The sequence below is a fragment of the Camarhynchus parvulus genome, chromosome 2, assembly GCF_901933205.1.
Source record: "Camarhynchus parvulus chromosome 2, STF_HiC, whole genome shotgun sequence".
Classification (NCBI taxonomy): domain Eukaryota; kingdom Metazoa; phylum Chordata; class Aves; order Passeriformes; family Thraupidae; genus Camarhynchus; species Camarhynchus parvulus.
In genome coordinates this window covers 49,596,961-49,619,155 of record NC_044572.1, presented here as the reverse complement: position 1 = coordinate 49,619,155, position 22,195 = coordinate 49,596,961, and the positions used below count along the sequence as shown (strand labels likewise).

The 22,195-nt window shown below is 38.5% G+C and overlaps 1 protein-coding gene across 1 annotated transcript in view; it reads right to left on the bottom strand.

Annotated features, from left to right (window-relative positions):
- SUSD5 (sushi domain containing 5) overlaps positions 1–20,713 on the bottom strand; it is a 41,107-nt gene extending 20,394 nt beyond the window's left edge. The window contains exons 1-2 of the mRNA XM_030944113.1: positions 20,080–20,713; positions 11,767–11,944 (exon numbers count right to left, since the gene is read on the bottom strand). Of these exons, the coding sequence (XP_030799973.1) occupies positions 11,767–11,944; positions 20,080–20,176 (275 nt within the window). The 5' untranslated portion in view covers positions 20,177–20,713. The remainder of the gene's footprint in view (positions 1–11,766; positions 11,945–20,079) is intronic.
- Between the last annotated feature and the right edge of the window lie 1,482 nt (positions 20,714–22,195).

The following is a 22,195-nucleotide window of genomic DNA, read 5'->3' as shown; positions in this document are numbered from 1 at the left end:
TGCTGTAGATCAGTTCAAGGCATAGGGAGCAATAAAGGATGTTTATCTTATTATGTTCTGTAATACTTCTAAATATCAGACCTATACCCAGAGTAATTAAGTCAATATTTTTCTCTCACAGTTCAACAATATATATTCCCAGCAATGGCACCTGGATAGAAATGAAAGAGAAACTCAATATTTTATCTGAAATTTTATAAATAATTAGCATTTACATTAAAGAACCATTAAGGTTGTATATTTAACTGCTCAAAAGCTAACACAGGCAAACTTAGAAAATTCAGCTTGGGTTCATGGAAGAAAAACAGATTATATCTTTTTTTTTTTTTAATAACAATTTCACACTTTTGAGTAAACTGCAATTCTTCTGGTTTGGTACTCAGCAGTACCCAATCTGTTGCCCCTGATAGGCTTGAAGAAAGGTATTAGATCTGTATTGGGTTTTACAACCCTGTAGATGCTGCTGATGATGAAGAGTTCACTAATTATCTCTTCTCTCAGCTGTACTGGCTTCTTAAAACTAACAAATGGAAGAGAGTTTGTTGTAGAAAACATTGGTTCTACTGTTAGATTGAAGGCTACAAAGGCTGGGAAAGTAATTTCAGAGCAAATTTTTGCAGCTGGATATTAATGGTGTGGGTTTATATTTTTGCGGACAGCAAGCATGTATAAGTGTTGCACTGTCAGCTATTCTAGCAAAAGGAAGATAAAAACACTTTCCACAGAATGAATCCTTCCAGTGGAGGAAATATATAATTTTGTATTTTGCAATGGTTGAACTAATGTGCCATCAGTCCTCCACTAAATCTGAGGAATAAAATAAGATAGAATAAAATCCAATAATACAAAAGACCCCAAAATAAAGTAAATAAAATGCCCATTCACTGAGGATGAAAAAGATCCAGTGGAAACCCAATATGTGATCGTGCACTTAAATGTTATGTAACAATTTACAGAAATAGACTGAATTATGGTTGTACAGACTACTTTCATTTGGGCATGTGTTAGCTTTGGAGTAGTTAAACATATAACTTTAATGTTTTTTTAATAAAAACAAACAAAGGCAACATGAAATGAGCTGTATGGTGGTGGTCACGCATGTGCACCAGAATGGTTCCTGCCACACTTCTCCTCTGGAAAACAACATGATGTCATTCCCTGCTGAAAGCCCCTTTACTTGATTTAAAACCAAATTTGTTTCCTTTGTATAGAAAGTTCCACTTGATTTTTTGAGGGGAAAAAAATCCCCTCAAAAAAGTCCCTTATTAAAGACAATATTGTCCCTACACGTTTTAAATCCAGTTCTCTCATAATTTAATGGATTTAAAGTCTGAGACCTCTAAGTCAGTAATTAAGCACTTAGACAAAAGCAACTTGACCTGCTAAAATAAGTTCAGATGAGTGGGAGGATCAGGACATAAATTAGAAATTTTCTATATGTATATAATATTCACATATTGTTCCACCGAGTCTTACAAGGTCTAAGAGAATGAGACATGCTTCCCTTCAAAAATAAACTCATCAACCCCAATCTTTCCAATAATTACTCAGTTGCTTAGATATCTGGATCGGTTATGTCTTGCAACACCAAATAAACAATTATATGACTGCAAAAAAAAAAGTGCTTTTTGTCTGTAATTTTGTACTTTAGACTTCAAGCTTTCTCTTTCTCAAAAAAAAAAAAAAAGAAGGAAACCAACAAAAGAAAACAAATTCATTTTGAAGACTGTTACCAACACAAAATTCTGGTCTCTGAAAATCAGTCCAGACTCATTTCTCTGTTCTATCAAAGACTAAAATTCCTGAGACTTGGAAGACATTTTTGAAATTCTCGTCTTGAATTTTCTGATTTCTAATTCCAATTTCTATGTTTATCTATTTTGCTTCTGCCCAAAACCCAGATTTCTTTATCAGCTCTTCATCAGGCTACAAAGTTATCTGTGGGTGACGCATCCTTGGTACAATGAGGTCATCACCAAAACAGGATACCTGACTCATGAGTAATATCGCATATTTAAAGTGCCAGTTTTCTCACCTTTTGTTTTTAAATATTGTACAATAAATTGCAAGTTTGCAGCTGATAGATTTTAGCAATTAGCTAATTCATTTTAAGAACCTTTCTTAGGTGCTATCCAGTGTGATCAAACTTAAAAAGGTGTACCTTGCATATAGTTTCAACATTATACATAAAGAAAGGCTTTAAATAAAGATCTTTTATGTGTATTTACATGTATCTGCTACTTAGGACTTTATTTGGATTTTTGTCATATTAAAATTTATGTGATTAAAACTGTAAGCATCCTAATGCAATTCTTCTGAAATGAAAGAAATCTTGCCTTGTACACAAGACATATTGCTGGGTCAATGATTGGACTTGATTATCTTAGATGTCTTTTCATACCTTGATTCTGTGATTCTAAAAAACTGAAGGAATAAAAAATCTACTTAATCTCTTTCATTCCTTCTTCTCTGACAGTGGTTTCCCACCTCAAGCTCAGTCCTGCAAGCTTTAAAAACCTTCAGTATGTTGTTAGTGCTGCTGTTAACTACAGCTTCAAGAGTGCTCAGCATTTCTCAGTAGCGAGTCAATCAGGCCTGTAATGCCCATGGCATAGAAATAGTCTCTTTGCATTCATTGGGATTTCAGGTATGACTAAAAATACACATTAATAGTTTATTTTCTGAGTTCTTGAGGGTTGCCCTAAATCCTAAAATGCTAGCTTTTAATCTACAATTAGAGATTAAATACACAGGTACACTTTTATCACAGATCTAAAAGGTAGAGTGTGATGCTTTTAAGTTTGTTACAATTTTCATGACTGAAAAATGGCTACCAATTCAGAATTCATCATATCTTGAAATTTGTTCAGCAGCAGCACAGCTGTGCTGAAATAAGAGGAAAAAAAAATGTACAGCAGTTCTACTCTTTCCAGCACACTGCTGAGAGGTGTTGATGCCTGGTTTGTTTCTTGACTGCTTTGAATTATTGCCCTGGGGCGTGCATCATGGCTGAGAGAATGTCACAAACTTTGTACTTTTTAAGGGATACATCCACCTACACAGCCATTCAGAAGAATGCAGTCATGTACGTTTAATTCTATTTATGGATCATTTCATGCATTAATTGAACTTAAGCTCATTTCTCAGCATATAATGTCATCTGATGCTCAGAGCAGTGTGATGCTTGATTTTGTACCTTTTAGTTAAGAAACAGATTTGATTTCATTTTCCTTCTGTGGAGATTTCTGATGAAGGCAGGCATGCTCAGAAGAAACATACCGAGTTCAGACAGCATATCACCCATAACAATTGTCTGTGATCCAAATCTGCCTGGAACATCCGTGCATCCCTGAAAATTACTCTTACATGTCCATGAACTCACAATCTCAGCATAAAAACCAATCAGAAACACTATCACCACAGACCATGAAAGTACCACATATTATCCAGTAAGATAAAGATGTGGTTGGTGGTGTTGACAGCAGCCCCCACTCTCTGATGAAAAATTGGAAGGTGCCTAAAGGTGTCTCCTTTGTTCCTTGACAACCTACTGAGAATCTTCTTAGTCTACTGCTGCCCAGCTTGAAAGGACAAACTGCTTCACAATTCCTCTTCTCCCTCAAAAGAGAAAGCAGGAGAGCAGGGATTCCGCACTGTGTTGAACCTCAGCTTAACTCCTGCTGTACAATACGATTCATCCAACTAAGAACAATTAACACTCCTTCTGTACCACCTTGGAAAATGATCAGAGCTTGGCCAATCTGATAATTGTTTTCCTGTGCCATGACTCAGATATTGCAGATATCATGCACACACACACATGGAGAAATTCTAATATGTGGCACAGTAAGGTATGAACCAGACTTCCCAGAAGCCTTCTGCTTACTCTTGTGTTGCTTAAATTTTTTTCTAATGTATTATGTAATGAATGAGTAACTGGTATATTTTGTTCCACTCTCAAAGACGGAAATAGCAGAAAAGCTGACATGAATACTACTTATTTTACAATATGCCATAATATGCCATAATATAATACATATTAATAAATATATGATAATTATAGGCCTGAACTGTTGTAATTATAGTTAAAGTCATAAATATTATGTATGTATGTATAATAAAGGAATTTTTAATAAAGATATAGTATTTTTATATAAACTATAACTCTATTTTTATAGTAGTATCCACTGATAATTTTGCTTTCTAAGAAAATTACAAGGCAATTTCGTAATACTTGAAAATGTTTCAGTGAGTCCAAGTTAAAACATATGGATTTGACAGCTGAGTTTATATGATAAAGTGTGATCCATCAGAAAACAGTAGGTGGGATATTTTTTGTAGTTGCTACTTTATCCACCAGTTGATTTTAGGTTTTGTAGTCTTAGTCAATAAATTCACTGAACTGAAATTCACTGAACTGAGTCAGAATGGTCTTATGACATTGATTCATAGTAGTATGAGCTTGCAATATATTCAGCTCAGAAGAACATCAGGAACAATGTGTTTATTGAGGCACTGTGAAAGTCTGGTTGATAACACACACTAAGAAACCTTCCCCTAATTAGAAAGTTTAAAACTTCATCACTTTTCTTGGTAAAGATAAATCTTTAACATGTTGTGCTATGTTGTGCTTTTTCTTCTTTAATGGGTCAGCTTTACTGTTTGTGTTTCAGTAACTAGGTAAGAGAAAAAACCAACAGTAGTCTGGGAGCCAAACCAGGGGGGTTTTATTCTTAGTCTTTCCCCTCTGTATTTTGGGAAACTGCAAATTACAAAGCTGGCTCTGATGAGGAATAAAATATAAATGACATGTTCATGATTACCAAAGGGAAGAAAATTTCCCTGAAAAGTCATGAAGGGGAGTGCAGGTGGGCTTTGGAAAGTCCATTGCTTGGGAACTATAGAGGCTAATTCTGGCTGGATGTGTCCCAAAGAAAGCAGCTGCTAAGTGTGACATGAAGACATTCCAACAGCAATACTGCCACTGGAAATGTCAAAAGGAGGTCTTACCAAGGCAGAACCAATATCCTTTAGATTCTTAAAAATATACACCAAAATGCAGCCTTTTGTGCTTAAAATTGTACATATGACTACTGAAATAGTAGGGCCTCTGTTCATTAAATAAATATGGCCCATTCATGCAGGCTTTCAGACTGTAGCCTAGTATGAAAGATTTTATATGGCCATTTTACTCTAATATCACTAGGTACCTATAATTTGAGCATTCTGAGTCCATGCAAAGGAGTGCATGTTGCTTCCTGGCCTGGACCAGTTGGGTGCTCAATGTCAAGCATCACTAGAAAGGTGGTTTTACCCAATTTCACTTTACAGGCTCCAGTTTAATCCATGGCTTTCATAACAGAGGTTACTGATTAGTTACCAGAGGGTTTAAAAAATACAAAATTATTTTTTGAATGATATTAATTTACAAAACAGTTTCATTCTCAGAGGAAAGGCTTCCAGATACAACAAAGCATTACAGTGATTCTAAAAAAAAAAAAAGGCAGAATACATGAACTTCTTTTGAAAAGTAGAAAATCAGCCTCATTAGAACTGTGTGGCAAGTTACAATCCTGGTATTAGCACCTCTTGTGCATTTGCAAAGAATAAGTATATCCCACTTCTGTCTTCATTTGTTCAGATAAAAAAATGATCACCTTTAATCCCCTTTTGATAGGAGAAGTACTTTTTTTGTCTAATCCTAGTCTGAGCCCAGAACCCCTGAGCTTGGATGCAAAGAATTGCATTACACTATTGCAGGTGGTGTCTCACTGTTGCCTCATTCAAGCTCTTCAGTACTTCCCTCTCTCCTCTGGGATTGCTGCTGGATATCTTTTAGGATGACCACATTCATTTTTCTCACAAATTTTAGGTGAGTTATTTCACTTTACAACAAGCCCACTGCTGTCCTGTGTTCTGTGACTGCACCCAACTCTTTCTCCTGCTGTGCCCTTCTAGCTGGTTTAAAGCAGAAATTCCTATTAGCCTTCATAAAATATGGTTGCATGGCATCCCATTTCTGTTACTCCATCTCTAAAGTCAGGTTTGCCTTCCTGTTCAAGATTCTGCTTTTCCTTGGTCTTATGAAAGATTTCTAACCTTCTGGCATTAATTAACTTCACTAGCAAACCCATGCCTTTTGTTCCAAAGCTTGCTAAAGTTTTGCTAAATCCCTTAGAGTTCATTGCAAAACACCTTCCAGTAAAAATACAATTTAAAAGTGGGAGTCATATCTCACTTAGCAAATGGCAACTCTAGGACTGTGATGCTACAGTCCAGCAGATGGTGGTTTGGGTGCTTGTCCTAGAAAATACCAAAAAAAAAAAAGTATTTTCTTTTGTGCAGTGCTTTTCCTCAAAAAAATAAATTTTTTTTGAAGTTACTCAATTATTGGGCTGTCTCTTTCACAAGAAACATAGCTGTCATACTTGTCCATGCTGCTGTCCCAATTTGTGCTAAGAAAAGATTTGATTCTCTCCCACCAAAGCTGATGGAAAGTGGCTCATGGCTACATTGCTCAGTGATATCATCCCTTGGACTAAACTGGCCATGCCCTTTCCCTAAATTCAAGTTTCCTGACTGAGCTTTATGTAGAAATCCCTATTTCTGAAACACAATTACTTTGTTTTTACTTTGCATGAGACTTACTGAGAAGATTGACAAGAAGCAGCTTAACAAGACAACAAAGTCGTGACACGAGCTGTGAGCTGCGGGACTGGAGTTTGTGACATGAAGGCATTCTGTAGCCCAAGACCTCCTCAGACAATTTCATAAGCAACTTCAGCATTTTGATTTGGACTGTGTCCTGTCAGTTATGTCTGAATTTTTCTCTTTAAAGGAATTTCTTGACCTGCCTCAAAGACATGTCTGGGAGCAAATTCATGCGCATTGTCTCCAGTCAGCAGAGCACAGCCTTGAAATAAAACCAAGAGCTTGCCAAAGGGACATACCACCAGAACTGCTTCTCTGCAAAGAGCTAGCGGGCCTGTTTTAGTGTGCACACCTGGATGAATTTCAAGGGACCCACAAGCCCAAGGCTTTACAAATATAGATGAGAGGACTGGCAAGGGTTAACAATTGACCCTTTATTTCATTCCTTGGATAGTGTTTTTTTTCTTTCCCAGGAAATGTGCTTTTATTACCATACTGTCAGGTACTGGGCAAGTCCCACACAGTAGGCAGAAAAAGTAGATAGTCTTGTGAAATGCCATATTTGATTCTTATTATTAGATTTTGAACTGCTGTCATCTGCAGTGAGGGCCCTGTTGTGTTTGACACTGTAGAAACATTCAAAAGCAGCCAGTGCAAAACCCAAAGAGCTAACAAAAGGAAGGAAAAATAGAGATGAAATAATTTTCCTGGTAATAAACACCTGGTCTGTGGGCAGCCAAGAAAAGAAACCCTGTCTTCTGACTCTCACAGCAGAGCTTATTCTAGCTGACTCTACTTGCTCACTCCAGATTTATCCCCTCTGGAATAAATGCTCCAGGGACTGGGTAGGAACCAGCCCAGGGATTTCAGGAGGTTGACAGACCTGCAGGAAGTTTGTCATAGAAGAAAAATTCTATGCAGAGCTTCAAAGCTGTTATAGAAGAGAAACATGGCTCCATCTCTTTGCAGGCAAATAAGGAACAGGATAGGGAATAGGACAGCTTCAGCTTTTCCATCCTACAAAAGCATTGGAAATGAGTAAATTTGCTATGGGGATATTAATACAAGGTGTTGAGGATGTTTAACAATTTCTAAAATAAATGGCTGTTTGCACAAGGTTGATATTAATACCAATTGTGTCATGTTCACTTCCTAAATTTCAAAAACCCCAGTAAAGAAGTCAAGACCCTACAGGACATGCTGCCCAGTTTTGGAAGACTCAACACAAAGTTTTCCAGCATGACATCTGAATTGAAAAGATAGCAGTGAGAGCCTTTCAGAGAACTCTGCCACCTTTTTTTCATTTATATTCTGGCAGATCATTTGATGGTTTTACTGACTCACTTGTCTGACATGCAAGTAAGTCATAAGAGTGTCATTTTTAGTATAAATAGCTATTAGGGCTCATCTGACAAATGAGACTTGTCTAACAACGTTTCATTTCCTGAAATGCAACAATGTGTAATGCTTTATAAGTTACACATGTCAGGACTGACTTGTAAAGGGCTTACTTCTGGCTTGCTGGGAGAAGTTATCCCTGCCTACTTGTCAGTGGCTCTTCTCAAAAAGTTCCCAAGCCCCTGGAGTGCCAGGGACATGTCTGTGTGAAGAGCTCTGAACCCTGAATTGGGTTGGCCTGAACAACCGCAAGGGAAAGACAAGAACATGCCCTTATTCCTGTGAAAGAAGTTCTGTTTCAGGCTGCTCAAACCACAAAACCACCCAGTTTATTGTGTCTTTGGATTTACTGGCAGGGATCTATTTGTTTAAGCAATTTCCATTCTGCATCAGTTGAAATGATTCATATTCATCAAGACCTGCTGCTTGGGCTAGCCCAGTTTGCAGGGACCGAAGTGGGCATATTTAAATATGGATGATCTGTATTTACATGAGAGTCATCAGAAATTTGACAGTCACCCAAACTGGACTGGCTCTTTAGTCAAATGCTCCTCTTTGCCCATAGAAGAGGTACAGCCCAGAGAGCAGGCAGTATAAACATGCTCACACTGAGTCAGTGATGTGCCTCTGCCATAAACGGAGAAACTCCCACTGGTTTCCAGGCTATGATTTGGCTGTAAAAATAATAATAAGGACAAAATAATCAACAGTGATGGATATATTTACCAGAAGTGGGATTGTGATTACTTACTAAAACCATAAATAGCCATCAGAAGTGAACAAATCGCAGACTTGTGCAAAACCTGGAGAATGGATCTAGCAGTGAAAAAGTCCTTACATGTCTGCTAGAGCTCCTGTTCAGTTTTAAACCTAAGTGGTGAAAGGAAGGCTGAAGCATGTCAGAAAATCTGCAACACTGTAATGACTTCAATCACATCATTTGTTTGTGTTTACTTCTACTGCCAATGTCTAATCCATTTTTCCTCGGGGGAAAGATTGGAATACCTTCCAGGCACCGAATAAATAAACCAAACCTCATTCTTCCTGAAATTAGGAACTTTTATCATGCTCCCTCCTATTTGTCTCCTTTCTGATGTACACAGTCCGAGAGGATACAGGAGAGTTTTCAGCTGAAGCTCTGTGGTCTGCATTGGACACCAGCTGCTGGGAGGATTCCAATGTTTTAGATCCAACTTATAAAGTCCTGAACAGTTCTGGACCTGCTATATGTGGGGAGGTCACCTATCATTCCAAGATGTGGAGGTTCATCAAGATAAATACAAAAGGTGTGCCCAGCAAAGAGTCCTTTCTTTTGGAAATAATTTTCTATACTTCTCTAACTTGTGGGCACGCTGTGAAACCTGCTTTCCCTTCTCTGGGTTATTTCAACTGATGTGTAGAGGTTTTTCTGTGTACCAGCTGTCCTTTATCCCTGCTGTCATGTTCCAGTTATCAAGTAAATGCCCAAAGTATTGAATCGGTAAATTTTAAAAAATAAATAACTAATTTAGTAAAATAATTGGAGTCCCTTGTTAATAGATTTTCTATTGCTTTAGTCATTCTCGAGCCCTTTTTTGAGACATTTTAGTACCTTTCCAAGACGCTGTAACAATATGTATAGTATTACAAAGGAGGCTGTTACACTGACCTACGCATATATCTTTTTTTTCATATTCTCCATCCCATTCCATGAACACTCTAGCAACTCTTTTGTTTGCTTGGATGTTTGTTTGATTGTTTGTCTGTCTGTTTTTACTACAGCTGCAGTCTGACAGAGGTTTTCTTTGTGCTGTCCATAGCAATGTCCTCATATCTTTCCTGGCCTGACAGAGGTAAATCAGATCATCTAAAGATATTTTCAAGTAGATTGTGTGTTCCTCCTGCATGTATTATCATTGAATTCCTTCTAGCATCATTTTACCCTTTCATCAAAATTTATCTATAAATCTCTGTATTGAAGTTGAACTTAAACAACTTTGTCCGATTTGCACTCTTTGCACTCAGCAGCTCAGTTCCTTCTCCAGAGCTGCATTAATTTACAGATTAGCCTTTTTAGGCAGTACACAATTCCTATATTTCCCCAGAGCCAAAAATACCCAGTTCAACGAACCAAGTAACATACTTTCTGGTGCTTGCCCAGCCATGGGTAAAATAGCCCCAGAGTATAAAATTCCAGCTCTGAAGAGCTTTTCTCTCTGGTGAAGCTTTCCAGTGAAGGTCAGATCTGGTGACTGCACAACAATGGTGTACTGATGTGCCCCCACAAGGTTCTTTCTGATAAATAGTTTAGAGACTTCTATGCTAAGGACAGGTTTACTGGGGGAATGGAGTACAGAAACTTAGAAGGTATGAAAAGACTTCATTTCCTTCCCATGCTTAGGATGTGTTTTTATCACAATTTTGATATTGAAGATATTCAGTCCACAGCTGATCTATTAATAGTCACAGCTCCAGTGCCCATAGCAATTAATTGAGGATCTCACTGCACTAACTAGTGGTATTGCTTAGATAAAACAAGCCATGATGTTTTCTCCTACCCATCCTGATTTCTTACTTCCAGAATACAGAGGTTGTATAAAAGATTCTGTACAACAATTTTGCCATGGACTAGTCAGCCTACAAGACATCTCAGCAACTGTCTTAGGAAAAAGAATTTTGGGGTTTAGATCACTGTCTTTTACCCTGAGATATTTCTGGATTTTTTTTGGTACATAAAAATAAATTTGCAAACAATTTTTTCACCTGGAAAAGAATATAATTGGAGAAAATGGTTGTTTTTCCTTGAAATAGTTTCAATATAATATTTCATTAATAGTAGTAATTTTCTGTCCTTTGGAAATTTTATTACTAAAAATACAGAAACACCAATGCTTACTTAAAAAAAACTGGCAACTGTCACAAAATCTAATAATATGCTAAAGTTTGGAAACTTTTTTTTCATAAAACAAAGCTTTATCCTCATCGAACGTTGAAAATAGATTTGATATGCTCCTTTTGGGCAATTCCTGTATGGTCCCAGCTTCAGTGACATGAGACATTCCCTCAACACCTCCATTTACATTCCTGCTTTAAATTAGTCTCTGCATAGGCAACAGTGCTTCATGCAAGGAAAAGCTCAGCCTAGTGCCACGATGAGTCACCCAAGCTACCTCAAACACATTTAGGGACAACATCACTTCCCTGGTGGGATTTCCCAACAAACTCTGTAGCACATGTGGATTATCATATCCAAGTGCATCTGTGCCCTTTTGAACATGCCTAATGTCTGCTCAGCCATGCATCAATATCTTAGACAGACACATGGTTCCCATGAGAAGTTTTGTTTGCTGAGCTTTTGAAGGACTGCAGAATAGCAGAGCCAGTGGGAGCACTTACACCAACTGTGTCCTCAGCAAGGACATGTGTCCTGCAAGACTCTTTAGGACTCAATATCCCACTGGCCAGGGGGACAGGAGCCACAGTGATGTAATTCAGTGGGAAAGAAGAAGAAGAAATTGCATCAAATCTGTGAAATCATAATGTGAGACTGATGAACACACGAGTACCTGCAATATTAGCTGTAAAAAACTAATTCTTGGGGGAGAGTGGCCAATTTAGCTGTGTGTCATGGTGATTGAATTGTGGCCAGTGTCTTTCAGCAAATCTTAGTCAAGGTGGAAAACTTGCTTGACAACCATCATTCATAGTTCCCAGAAGGTGTTATGCTGTTGTCCTTACCCAGCAGAGCCGCTGGCGAGCCATCCTGTGGTGCAGCCAGCAAAAGAACAGTCCAGAACAGCCCTTTTCAGCTCTTCTGCAGTTGCTAGGCGAGCACTCAGGTCAACACAGGCTTTCTCAGCTTCAGCTAAATCCAGACCCTGAGAGTTGTTCTTGGACTCAAGTGCAAACACTTTCCCTGCAGCACCAAGAAAGGACATGTCATCCATCATGGAATTGTAGTCAATACATATTCAACAGAAATATTGCAAATTATCACCAAATAAAGCCTTCACGCTTTCATGCTTTTACTAAGGTTATTTTAATGGCCCACCTTTTTTTTTTCTTTTTTTTTTTTTGGAAAGCCTAATTTAATCAGGACTGTAAATATTCTTGTGTTAGCTTTTCTTTTAATTTTGTCCACCACAGGAAAAGCAAGAATGGCACTAGTCATTCTTAATTCAGAGGGGAAGCTTGTCTTGCTTCTTTAGGTCTGTGCTTCAGATCTGGAGAGATAAAGCATGATACTCTCTCATATGCACATATAAAGTTAAAATCACAAAGAACAGCTCCTGTAGGCTACCAATGCTGGAATCCATTACTAAACATTTTACAGTTACTCTCTAACAGCTACATCCAGAAAGTAAGCACATGCCTGAAAGCTAGTTTTGCAGCCCTGCCTTCCACATCAGAAATAGATTTCTACTTACTCTCTAAAATCAAAATTATGTCATTCCATGACATCTGGTGTCTAAATGCAGACTGCTTCATTACCATGTCTTTTTGGAAAGACAGAGTTTTTTATTAATTGAAGGCTTTTTTTTTCTTTTTGAATGAGCATGAGAACATATTTAGCATAACATTTTTTTTGTGTTATTTTTATTTTCAGTTCAGTTTATTTTACTTTAATTTATCTAATACCAGGAAAGCTGAAAGGGTGAAAGTTAGAGGTTTTGGCAACTGGGAACAGGTCAGTTGGGGTTTTGGCAATGAAGTTTGAGAAGTTACTGGGTTATGGAATGAACATATTAGCTGGGTGCTCCAGTAAAAGAAATAAACAATGAGACACTTTGCAGCTGACATTTAATTTGACATAACTATCTTTTTTTCTACACAGAAACGATCTTTTTTCTATCACATCTGAGGGATGTGACAACACCCCTCAGAATTCTTCCTAGATTTCAAAGGTACAGACTGAGATTGCTTGCAGTTGCAGGAAGAAATTTTTTAAGCACCACTCATTCAGTAAATGTCTGGAAAGTCTTATTTATGTCTTATTTCCAAAGGGGATTTGTGGTAGTGCTTACAGGAATGCATAACTTCCAGCACATGCCAAGTGCTTGCTATGTAGCCAGCTTCACACTCACAGGAGATATTGACCAGTATTGGGAATTCTTCAGACTGATTCAGCCTGGTTCTGTACCAGGTGCCACTCTCACCACATACTCTTTCAACAAATTGGTAAAGCTGATTCTGATCCTAAATACAGGCAACTTATATAGGGTAGATCTGCCCCCAACAGCTTTCTGTTCTCACCTGTGCACAGCTACACCCACTAGAAGAATCACAGTTCTTACATCAAAAAATGTAGTTTCCCTCAAGCAAGCATGTAATTTGTGTTTACATTAGCTAACAAGGGCAGACAGGTTCTAATGAGGACTCCTTCTTTGGTGGGAATTCTACATGTGCACAGCAGGAAGTCATCCTGACTTGGGAAAATGGCAATTCAAATAAGCAGGACAAGCAGCTGTGAGAAGCAACAGAAATTCAGAGTACCCAGAGTGATTTTCCTAAGGCAGTTAACAGTAGCTGACCAAAGAATACAGCCAGAAACACTGGTCAGTGTGATAATCACTAGGTTACTTTATCTTTGGATACTCTGCTGTAATCAAAACCATTAACTCTAATTAGAATGGGAGGTTTTACACAAAGTAGTGAAAGCAGCAAGCCTCTACTTTCCTGAGTACACAAACATCAGGATTCTTTACAGCATGGCCCAAATAATGCACATGACACTAATGTGGTTCCTTTTTCCAAAGCCTCGACAGACACAGTGAAGTGAGCATGACCTAGAGAGAGAGACAGTATAGACTGAGAGATGATGGTTTTGAACAGCCATTCTTAAGTGGCAAAACAACTTTGGCTCCTAAAGGAAAACAGGGATTAAGTGTAATCATTTACAGGTTCTGTCCCAGTTAAAAACTTGTCCACATTCTGCATTTAGACTGTCAGGATTGAGGTGCACCGTCAAAGACATATAGGGCAAATTTGCATAACACCTAAATTAAATTGTGAATGTTATTTTGACATGGCATGACACTTATATTCACAATATAGCTATTAGTATTTCAGTTAGAAGCCTTAAAGAAAGGAAAATCATCAAGCTTTGAGTTCCATCTTGATATAATTAGTTAATTATTTAGTCATTTTACCAGTAAGCAAGAGTTACATTTTTAAAGGAGTTTGGCCTATCCGAGATGGAGGCTGAGACAGCTTCCCTTGACTACTGTTATGTTCTTTGCTAGTACTTAAGATGCACTAACTTTTTACTAGAAACTATGAAGATGCTGTCAACACAGAGTCCTGTCCTTTGAAAAGGTATCTGGGACAATCTAATTATATAAACAAGTGAATTATAAGGTGAGTTAGGAAAGACTTATTGGTTGGGAAGTTACAGTAAACTACTTTATCGGAAATTCTGGTTAGCCAGAATTTGGTTAGAAGTGGGTAAAGAAGGCCAATCTGTTTACCAGACCAACCTGTGATTTTTCTTCAAAGTTTTAGAAGCTCTCTGGCTATCTGCCCAGTTTTCAATATGTGCCCTCTGGTTTTGTCTAATTTCTTACTTGGAAAATATAATAGCAAGAAAAGTTCACTTATCAGATGGCTGACCAATGGAATGGCTGGGTCCTTAATATCCTGAGATGTGTCCCATTACTGAGGGGCATTGACAGGGAAAAAACACAGGAGACATGCTAGCATGGTAACAGGAAAAACAAAAATGCACATGAAAACAGGAAATCCCCTTAAACAAAAAAGACTGCAACACTGATTTCTGCACTTCACAGTGTCATGGCTAACATACTCAAGATATGGATGTATTAGATTTTTCTCACTTTTAATCTCAGAAGTGGTATCATTTTCAGTCTAAGAGAATCTAAGGGTCCTGGGTAATTATTTGTGACATTTTTATCGGTCCTACTTGTAATGAAATGTTTCTTAAAAAAGGATTGTCTCTCATACTTGATGACATAGCAGTCATTTTTAATATTGGGGTGGTTGAAATCAGTCTTATCTCTGAGAGAGTATCAAGAGATGTGTTTGTCATTCCTGTTTTAAATGCGAGACTGTCCTGTATTTCCATAAGACACAGGATGGAGGATCATGTCTACATGAAGAATGTAGTATGCTTTTGGTTGTGGTACCTTTGAGCAGCCACCACGTTTCAGCTGCCTCTCAACTCTCTCACTTCATTTCTGCCCTGTAACATTCGTTTCCTATAACACTTTCACTTCCACAGGGGGGTGGAAATTTGATACCAAAATGACACACTTTTCTGAAGCTTTTCTAAACAATGCAAGTCCCTTTGATTTCAAGATCAAGCTAAAATCCATGCAAAGTAGTATTTCTCAGGGTGCGTACTGAGCATGTTGAGTTCAGCAGGTTCAGAATGAAAAAGATCCCTGTCACAGTGAGATTCGTTTTAGATTCCCATTTGAAAAAAGTGATAAAGCTTCTCACTTCAATGATGAGGCATAAATAATAAGACATCATTCTTCCAATCTCTATTTTTCAGTGGGATTCACAGTTCTCATGAAAAATTCATGCTTGAAACAAAAGAGATTTCCTCTTTAATAACTAGCCTATATTAGATTGCTAGCCTCTGCCATTATCTGATCACTATGATTACAGAATATTGATTATATTTTTATTTATTGAGAATGTTTTAGTTATTTTTTGCAATAGATTAATATAGTTTTTACTTAAGAGTACCCCAGTGTATTCTGATTGAAAACATACCCACAGAGACATAGATCTCAGGGCTTCTAGGAATAATTTTGATCACCTTGTTCAATTCCTGCCTTACTAGACTATAGATTTCCCCTTGTAATTCCACCATCAAGTCCAAAAATTCATGGTTGAACTGGAGCTTGTCTTTTCAACATGCATCCAGTCATGATTCAATGCCTCCAAGTAATGGAGAATTTACAGCACACTTTATATTATACTGTTGAATGGTTCATTACTCTTACTCCACCCTATTTCCAGCTCAAAATTTTGCTAAACTCAGCTTCTACCAACTGATCCTCATAATGCTTTCAAGACTTAAGAGACATCTACAATCAGATATATGGAAGTGCAAAAAAGATGTTCTTCAAAAATAACACCAGTCCAAAAGCTGTTTCTTCATATTTTGCAGAAGATCAGTGGGTTTAACAGAATTCTATTGGTTATCAAGAAAAGAGTTTGGCTGATTTATTCTTTTACAGAAACAGATACAATGAGAAGTTCTTCTGAGGTGCACAGGCACAGTTCAAAGCCCACCAAAATGGGATTTTTCCCCATGTCTTCAGCAGAATTTGAATCATGCTTGAAGAAGGAACATAAAACTGCACAGTCAAATATACCTTGAAGTAAGAACGTCCCTCAAAAATAATATAAAATGAGGCATGCCCAGTGTACTGACCTCACGACATGACATTTCCTATTTTAAATAATAAAACTTAATCAGTTTCAACAAAACAAATTTAGTGAAAGATGTACAGTTGTAGAGTCCAATAAATTTTTACTTGAATGTTGAAAATTTCAAATTGAGGTAAAGGAGAGCAGAGGAAGGAAAGGTTACTTCCGTGCTTTGAGAGAAATTTAATTTTCATTTCTATGGATATGCGTAACAATGCATCTTGATTGTAGGTGTAAAGGTGGAAGATCCAGCAACTCTACAATTGCAGACAGAAATTTGTCTAATTACCAGTTCTACTTAGTGTTCACAAATGTGTAGCATATTTCTGTGAGAAATAACAGTGAATGATGTCTTATTCAATTCAAAAATATTGCATCATCAGAAAAATAGCAAAATCAAGATGTCATCTTTGAGTTCCCCATCAACCAAACCCAGCTTGAGCCTAAATTTTGATTTTACTGGACACTTTAGGATCAAATAGTTGGAATTGTTCATGCATGAATGTGTGTTATTTTGCAAACAGGAGAATGAAATGTGTAGACACCTGCTACAGAAATGTGAGCGTCAAGAGAGAGCAGAAGAGAAAAAACATACATTTTTTCCTTTACTTAAAAAAAAAAAGGATGCAAAACAAGCCAAATTAAATACTTTAGTAGGGGGGCTTTGTATTTTGGATGTCATCAGTTTCTAGTTAGGGGCATGTCTCTCAGATCCTATTTGTGCCCAGCTCCATGGACTCTGGATCCTTTCACCTGCAACATCTGCAGGCACTATGCATGGGCACTGCTGATGACTGGTTTGACCAATAGGGCTTCATGTGATCCAAATTTATCTAACAGAGCAGCTCCAATTTGGCACGATTAGCAATGCTTTGAAATTAGCGCATTTTTCATTTCAGGAGTGTCTCAGTAAGGTAGATGAATCGCCATCACCCTCTCCTGACAGGCTCTGTCTCAGAGCAAGTACTTTGCGAAAACTATAGTTCATACGTGTGGATATTTTAGGAGCCTTGAAAAAACAAAGAGGGAGGCAAAAAAAGTGGAGGCAACTCCTGTGCAGGATTCAGGAAGTCACATCCTTGTTCTCCTATTCCAGTGCGAATGGAAAACAATTTAAACCCCCTGAATCTGCAGTGATACAATTGAGAACTGCCACAATAACACATATTATTCTCCAGTAACTGCACGGTCAGTGACACACCATGGTACCTCAGAGCATGAACAAGCCCTTGGGGAGCCTTCTGTCCATCTGACCTAGAGCTGAACAGCTTTGAGCAAGCTCATTTCAATTGGGGAAAAAAAGCTGCAAAGTGAAATGGAGCTATATTTTATTTCTGCATTTGCCTGGGTATTTCTGCAGCCTATTTGTGTTACAGCAATATGTGCCACGGTAAATAATGGTCAAAAGAGATCAATTAAGCCCTGAAGTTTTACACCTTCACCAGACCTCAATGGCCATCAGTTTTATTACCTACTCTCTGTCATTATTTTTGTGTGAGATAATAAAGTGAAAGTCTTCCTTAGGGAAATACATTGCAACCAGTTTCAGAGGTTTGACTGTAACAGGGGCCAGTCTGAATTTCACAGTTTTTTTACAAGATATATTCAAAATCCCTTTAGCAGTTTGCAACACAGTCAGATACCTTCAGTTAAAAATGACAAATACACAAACATATATGTGTCACTCAGAATGGTCCATTGGCACTTAAGTGACATTTACATGTATTAGAAACTAGCACCATTATATTTTCACCCAGACCTTAAAAATGAGAAGATGCTTTCTGACTGGATCAGACCAGAATCTGCTATAAAAGAAAGTATTAATCCTACTTCATACTCTCAGATCTTCTTAAATACAAAGCAGTGGATTTTAAAGCTGACATACAGTGTTTTCTTCTGTTTTAACCCAGATGGCTTATAGGACAGTGTTACAGTTGTGTGCTCAAATATTAATATTAGGAGAACCCACTGAAGATCAAGTAATAGCAGACTTACACATCTTTCACAATGCTACCTAGAATCTAAATAAAATTGCAAACCACATTATTGTAATAATGCTTGACAACTAAAGTACTTCAGATATTCTGCCCTTTCATACTATAAATGTTTCACCACATGTGGAGTAAATTTGACAAACTGTTGAATGACAATTAAAATCTGTCATGACCTCTGCCTTAAAATGATCTCCAACTTTTTTTCCCCTTCTCTTTTCGAAGATGCCTGTTTAGGAATCAAAAAGTTAGTTTCATTAATTTTATGGAAGTAATAAAAATTGGAATGTGCCCCTGAAAGAACAAGGGGATCTTCAGGTGAAGCATTCTCAGTGAGGGAAATTATTATTCCTGCCCTGTGTCCTTAAGTTCTGTGAAGAGTCCTTTTTCATGGATATGCTTTTCCCCCCTCTTCTCATTTCAGAGGCATTTTGCTAAGGAAGGAGTACATCCTAAAAACAGAATCCCAGTTTTGCCTACTGCAACATAGTGCAGTTGTCTGGTGCATTTCTTTTCCTCTATGCTTAATGAAATGTAACTCTCTTAAACTTTACAAGAAAGGGTTCTGTTGTATAAATGGAATACATTTATACATTCTACTCGAAGCGGTAGAAACATACAGGCAAGATTAATTTTCTCTCTTCCCTTTGCCATACTTTGTCATCAACTGAAAGAAATTTAAGTTAAACAGGAAAAATACTGTGAGAACAAACAAGAAGAGATTTTTGTTGCCCTGTAATACTTAAGTTGTGTTGTCTGGAATAATTCAGCAGACATCAATTGTAAAGGATTAGGGTATTGGAATTAAAAAATGCCGAGATTGGGCATAAATCTATTGCAGCTGTGAAAGTGGAAAAATGTAACCATTCAGCATTGCTGTCCCAGGAATACAGTTGTTTCAAAAGTGTTTTGGTTTAGACAAGTTGGTCATCATTATCACAAGCTGAATCATTAAAAGGGCGTTAGGCTACTGGAAACTTTCATGGGATGCAGCCTTCCAGGATCATCATCAGAGAGTAAAAAGTCTCATTTCAGAGTAACTGGTAGTGGTGCTTCAGCCAAATCCATGTCCTGATCACATCCCTCAGCAGGGAAGTGCAGATAAAGCTCATGTGCAGAAAGGCGGGCAGTCATTTTCAGCGTGTGTGGCACTGAACAGAAGAGGTTATCAAAGTCTTTCAGTTCTTGGATTCCCTTCCTCAAGTGTCTGCCTGTATAAAGGGACACATCTGAAGTGGGGAGATGGGAAAGCTCTTTGGAGAAAAGGTACTTTGAACTATAAGGAGAGGTCTCCTAAAATATAGCTGAGCCTTAGTTGTGTTCTGGCTTTGTTTCATTATTCTTATTTCCTCTGGAAAAGTTCACTATCCTGTCATTCTGTTGTAATAAAATAATCTTAGCCTTCTGGGATCTTATTTCCTTTCTCTGCTTAACCCCAGGATATTTGTAAAGTCTCAAAAAGCTCTGAATCAGAAGTTTCCTAATACAAACTGGGGCGTGTATTCGTGTATTTAAGTCTCTTATTTAAAAAAAAAAAAAAAAAAAAAGTTGGTTTGGGGTTGTTTTTTTTTTTTTTTTTTTCTTTTTGCAATAACACATTTGAACATACAGCCCTCATTCCAGCCATAGCAACCCAGCCCAAACTGAATGGAAGACTCACCATCAGCCTGAACAGAGATGATCCGAAGTAAGAAGAAGAAGGCAGATCCCACGCCCTGGAGAAAGGTGAGAGAGAATCTCTGAGAGCCTGGAGCCATTGCCCTGCTTCCAAAGCCCTCAGCTGCGGGATGTTGGCTGCCGAGGCTTTTTCTCTCTCCTCCTCTGCACTTTCGTAGCCGGGTCTGCAGTGATGATTTCAAGGAGCACTTTCCCTCAGCAGGATCCTGCGTCTTGGGTTTGCACTGAAGGCGGGAGGGGTGGAAAAAGAAAGAGGGAGGGAGAGAGGAATCTTTGGCTTGGCTGGTGTGAAGGGGAGGGGAAGGTGGGGGGGAGATGTCCAGCCAGCTGGGGTTGGGGAGAGGCTTTATCCAGCCCGGTCTGCGGGGCAGCGCACACAGAGAAGCGGTGTGAAAAGTCACATTATCCTGCCGGTAAATACCTAATGGATCACCGTGGGGGAAATGCAAAAGCCAGGAGGGAGAGAGAAGGGGGGAAAGGACAAGCGGCAGCAGCGGCAATCCCTGTGTGAGAGGAGAAGGGCAGCTCCATAGCTGGTGCTGGTTCCCGGTGAGTTTGTGGGCTCAGCTGCGCAGCTCCAGAGGGATGGGTGCAGGCGTGGGGAGACTTTTCCTCTCCTCAACAAAAAATCAGCCAGCAGTGCCTTGCTGAGGTCAGTGGCTGCTGCAGCGAGAGGGATGGTGCTCAGGTGAGGGCTGGGGAGAAGTGACAAAGGCATGGGACCCTGGTGACCAAGCCTCCCTGAAGAGCAGCACTGGGATGGATTAATCCTGTTATTTCAGATTCCAGCTTTGGGACGGCCACGAGGAACGGCAGGTTGAAGCTGGGGTCCATCAGCTGGTCTCTGTCAGCACTCCTGCTCCAGATAAATGGTCTTGGCCAGGTTTGAACACCCTGAAAGCAGCTGTTGAAGGGAGTTTCCAGTTCCCACTACCACTTACAGAACTGACATCTGTCCCTCATTCTCATTCGTCTTATATTTGTCCCAACACAAGTCAAAAGAAACCCCCACAATGAGAGGAAACATACTAGTGGTGATGCCAGGATTTATTTAGCTAAATATATAAACGGAATAGTTTTGTGTTGCTGTTGGAACTCAGCAGGGCTCAGAAATGTTGTTTTCATATTCCCATCCTATTTTGCTTTTATTTCAGCTTCTTAAAATTTTTTCCCTTAGAAATTTGAAGCTGGGCAGAAATGTTCAGTCTGGCAAGAAACTATGAGCTACCAGAAGCAGAAATAAGGAGGTGACCCTTCTCACTGCCAGAAGCCCTGGTGTCCTGCTAGGCAAGGTATAGGCAGCTATAGGCATGGTCTGAGAATGATGAATTTGTGCAGTGTTGGTTTTGGTCTCACAAAAATGACTCAAGCTCAGGAAATCCTGTATGAGAAATTCAAGGAAGAAAGTAACACCATAGCAGTAGAAGTTTTTAAAACACCTACATTTGATGAATTTGGGAAGATGATGCTCTGATCCTGTTGACTTTAAAAGAATTGTAGCCTTCTTCCTCTCCTGTATACCCATAGTTGGCCTATGAATCTACAGGCTGAAAACTTGCAGATAGGTTTTAGGTAGCTTTGAATTTTCTGTTTATCCAGAGAATAGGAAGGGCAGAGGATTTGGTGTTGTTTTTTTTTTTCTTTTGCATTACCTTGCCGTCCTAATTCATAAGGATTGCCCCCAAATGTAGAAGGATGGGAAGTTTCTTTCTCACTTCATCCTTAACCTAGGATGGTTGTCATGACACAACTACAAAAGTGCATTTCATGTCAACAGAAACTCCATGCTCTGTGTAACAGGAATAAACATACAACATAACAGAGAGGGAAACAGAAAATTGTAACATGCATTGAATTCATGTTTCTTTTACTAGCAATGGAGTTAATGGCATAAAATGCATTTTTAACCCTCTCTGATACACCAATTGTTCTGTCCCTGTTTTAAGAAGAGGTGGACACTTTTAGAGAGACAGCAAAGAGATTCCATGAAACTGAGTAAGTAATTACAGCAAGACTCGCAGACGTTAACAGAGACCTACCATGACTGCAGCAATAGCTCCTGGTTTCCCTGACACTTGTCATAGGGATGATGGCTTTGT